The sequence below is a fragment of the Prunus avium genome, chromosome 1, assembly GCF_965620075.1.
Source record: "Prunus avium chromosome 1, drPruAviu1.hap1.1, whole genome shotgun sequence".
NCBI lineage: Eukaryota > Viridiplantae > Streptophyta > Magnoliopsida > Rosales > Rosaceae > Prunus > Prunus avium.
Genome location: NC_142284.1, coordinates 21,384,556 through 21,387,859, shown reverse-complemented (window position 1 = coordinate 21,387,859; position 3,304 = coordinate 21,384,556). Strand labels below are relative to the sequence as shown.

General features: G+C 40.0%; 1 protein-coding gene across 2 annotated transcripts; it reads left to right on the top strand.

The window, feature by feature from the left end:
- The first annotated feature begins 797 nt into the window (after positions 1 to 797).
- On the top strand, positions 798 to 3,017 carry MSRA5 (Peptide methionine sulfoxide reductase family protein). Of its 2 annotated transcripts, none has more exons than XM_021978085.2 (5): positions 798 to 955; positions 1,257 to 1,593; positions 1,835 to 1,947; positions 2,039 to 2,183; positions 2,409 to 3,017. In XM_021978085.2, exons 2-5 carry the CDS (start codon positions 1,291 to 1,293, stop codon positions 2,604 to 2,606), a joined length of 759 nt encoding a protein of 252 aa, XP_021833777.1. In that variant the 5' UTR covers positions 798 to 955; positions 1,257 to 1,290; the 3' UTR covers positions 2,607 to 3,017. The 2 variants fall into 2 exon arrangements, with proteins under 2 accessions (XP_021833777.1, XP_021833778.1); XM_021978086.2 differs by having other exon boundaries at positions 801 to 955; positions 1,282 to 1,593.
- Positions 3,018 to 3,304: the final 287 nt, after the last annotated feature.

The following is a 3,304-nucleotide window of genomic DNA, read 5'->3' as shown; positions in this document are numbered from 1 at the left end:
CATCCACCCGTGCAAGCTAGCACCGGCAGAAGGACCTTAGCCCCCAAAAACGAAGTCCAGCTCGGGTAAGGATTGAGCTTCATTAGCTTAGGCAAGCCTAAAGGCAAGACTTGCTTAGGCTGCTGCTTGGGCAAGCTGACCTAATGCTGACGTCAACAGCCAATTTAAATAACAAAAAATTGAAAAAAAAATGAAAAAAAAACCAAAAATTTCAAAAGATTTTTTTAATAAATACCTAGCCATATTCTTCACTTCCCGCACCAAAACTCTATACAAATTACTTTCATCATATCTCACGTGAGTAGTGGTTGCCCTTAGGTTGCCATGACAATGGATGGAAAGCCAACTAAAAAATTGTAAGGGTAGGCAGTATTCACGTGAATAGTAACAACTCTTGCCTCCCCTTGTCTTTTGCCATGACAAATGAGTGGAAGTGCTCTAAAGGTGGTCACTGTTCATGTGAATAGTACCTACCATATCAAATTTTTTTGTACTTTTCCACTCATTGCCACGGCAATCCAAAAGTAATTACTATTCACATGGAATTAATTTTATTTATATGTATGAGATTAATAAATAAAAATTAGGTATTGGTAATTTTTCAGAATTTTTTTTTTCTTTATTGATTTCAACGTTATGAGAGAGCAGCTTGGGCTATCCTGCCTTGGGCCTTACTCGGGCTTGATGGACCCCACCTCTTGCCCGGGTTTGATGTCACCGCTGGAGCTGATTTTGGGAGACCGGGGGCCCTTTGCCTGGGCTGGGCTGTCCTCTCTTGGAATCCATTCGTCCAAAATAATCCTCTCCGAACCCATTATCTTCCTTCCCCTTATGCCAAGAGACCAAGAATCAAACGTGGGCTCATCAGCTATAGCACTCTCCCTCATGCGCCCTCGATTGCTCGTCTGCTGTCGGCGGTCAGGTTCTGTTCCGTAGCAGCGACGTCGTCTATCAGGTACTGTCCTCTCCTCTGGAACTGAGTCGTTAAATCTTTCGTTCCAGATCCAGATCGATACCGTACCGCGATTGGGTACGCTCGATCCAGATCGAAATTCGTAGGGGGGTGAGCGAATCCAAACACATTGGAGGAGTTGATGTGTGCTCAAACTTGGTTATCAACTTTGTAAAAACATTGTAGCTTCGAAAAAGGAGCATTTTCTATATGACATCAGTTTCCTATCTTCCATTCTAGTTCTCTTGACTTTTTATTTTTTATTTTCATTTTATAACATCTTGGAAATTTTAACCAAACGCAGAAAGTCTCATGCCTTCCTCTTTCAGACAAAGCCAATGGCTTTTCTTCGCAGCAGCGTTTCCCTTAGCCGTCTACTAGCAACTCTCATGCTCCTGATTATTCTAGCGGCTGAGAGGCGTGTCTGCATCAGGATTCCGGAACGGATCATTGAAACCGCAGGAGACGTACCCAACAACCAGTCCTTGAAAACAGCAGTTTTCGCTCTGGGAAGCTTTTGGAGATCTGAAGCTGTCTTTGGGTGCTTGAATGGGGTTGTACAGACCACTGTCGGTTACGCTGGCGGATCCAAAATCAACCCTGAGTACAGAAGCTTGGGTGATCATGCTGAGTCTGTCCAGGTCTCTCTTCCATTTTCCCGTTGCTTTTAGATTTTCATGAATGGGTTTTTTACCTTTCTTTTTGGCTCGAATATAATGAAACTATCTCCAAGTGGTGTCTTTTTGTTTTTTGTAAAGTTTAAGAGCAGTTGAATCCTTGCAGTTTTTTACTTTGTGGGCTTCTTATAATTTATTTTTACATACATTTTACTCTCTTTTTGAATGTTTCAGTCGCATGTGTAATTCTGTAAATCCTGAGCAGGTTATATACGATCACAGGCTGATTAGTTTTAGGCAACTTTTGGAGATTTTCTGGTCAAGTCATGATTATAGGCAAGTGTTTGGGCAAGGTCCTGATGTGGGTAACCAATACAGGTAAAAGTTATGACAGCACACAGCAATTTCTTGCATAACATGAACTCATAACTTAAGAGTCCTTAGTGAGATTTTTTTCATATATAAACAGATCTATCATTTTCACGAACGGAACTGAAGAGTTCAGATTGGCTGTTGCGAGCAAAGAGAGAGAACAAACTAAGTCGAAGAGTAGCAGTGTAACTACTCAAATCCTACCACTTGGAAAATTTTATTCTGCTGAGCCTGAACATCAGGTACTACTCAATATCCTTTTTCTCTTCTCCCAAAACTCTTTAAGAGGGGATGTTGTTTCAGATCTTTGTATTGTAAAACTTTCCTCGTTTGTCAACTTGCTTAAGGGAGTCTCCTATATTTCTCTCTAAATTTTAGAGCATGTTTTGAACTGTAGCTCTTTGGAGATGTGAAAAAACAAAAAAAACAGATCTTTTGAACTATATCCTAAATTTTTTGAAATGCAGAAGTTTGAGCTGAAGCGTAGGCCATTTCTTCTCCAATTAATTGGAAACTTGCCTGAAGAGGAACTTGAGAGGTCAAGATTGGCTGCAAAACTGAATGGCTATGCTGCAGAGCTTTGTCCTCCAAAAATTCAGAGGCAGATTGATGCAAAGATCAATGAAATTATTAAAAAAGGATGGCCTATTTTGAGAGACTTGTAGGTGGCCCATAAATTAGAACTTTAGACAAACATGCAGCATGCTCTATCAAGTTCTCGCACATGTGCACCATTTTATCTGCCTGTTCAATCCCAATCTGTAGGATAGAGAATCCAATTGAGTTCATTATTGAGTAACCCACCAGTGTTGTATGCCCTGTCATCATGTTAGGGTTATATCTGGTTTTTGCAGGTTTGTTGAGCTCCTATGGTGTATAGTATCCTCTGATCATTCATTCGAAATCTTATGTTGTCAACTGTGAATTTTGACCACACTTTCACGCATTTAGGCAAGAGCCAACTTGATCGGTGGTCCAACTTTACGGTCTGTAAACATAAGTATCATGACCAATTGTCCAAATTTACAGTTCTGCAAGAGAATATTCTTCAATACTTTAGTTTGTTCTTGTCTGAATTCATGATCCCATATCTCAATCTGATTGACAGTTTTTCTTTTTGTTCTGAGAAGGATTGACAGTGTTCTTTTGAGGTGAGGATTAGGAATATTGAGTGCAATTATTTCAGTTCAAGATTGATGAGTTTGAACATGTCTCGTCCAACTTAGGTGTGTTTATAGTCAGTATTTGGAGCATTATTCATACTTTTTCTTTTTGTTTGGTTCAGAGATTTGAATCGCAAAGTCTACCCCTACTCACATGTGACTCATGTTTGGGGTATATAGGATTTTTGCACATTTTCTCT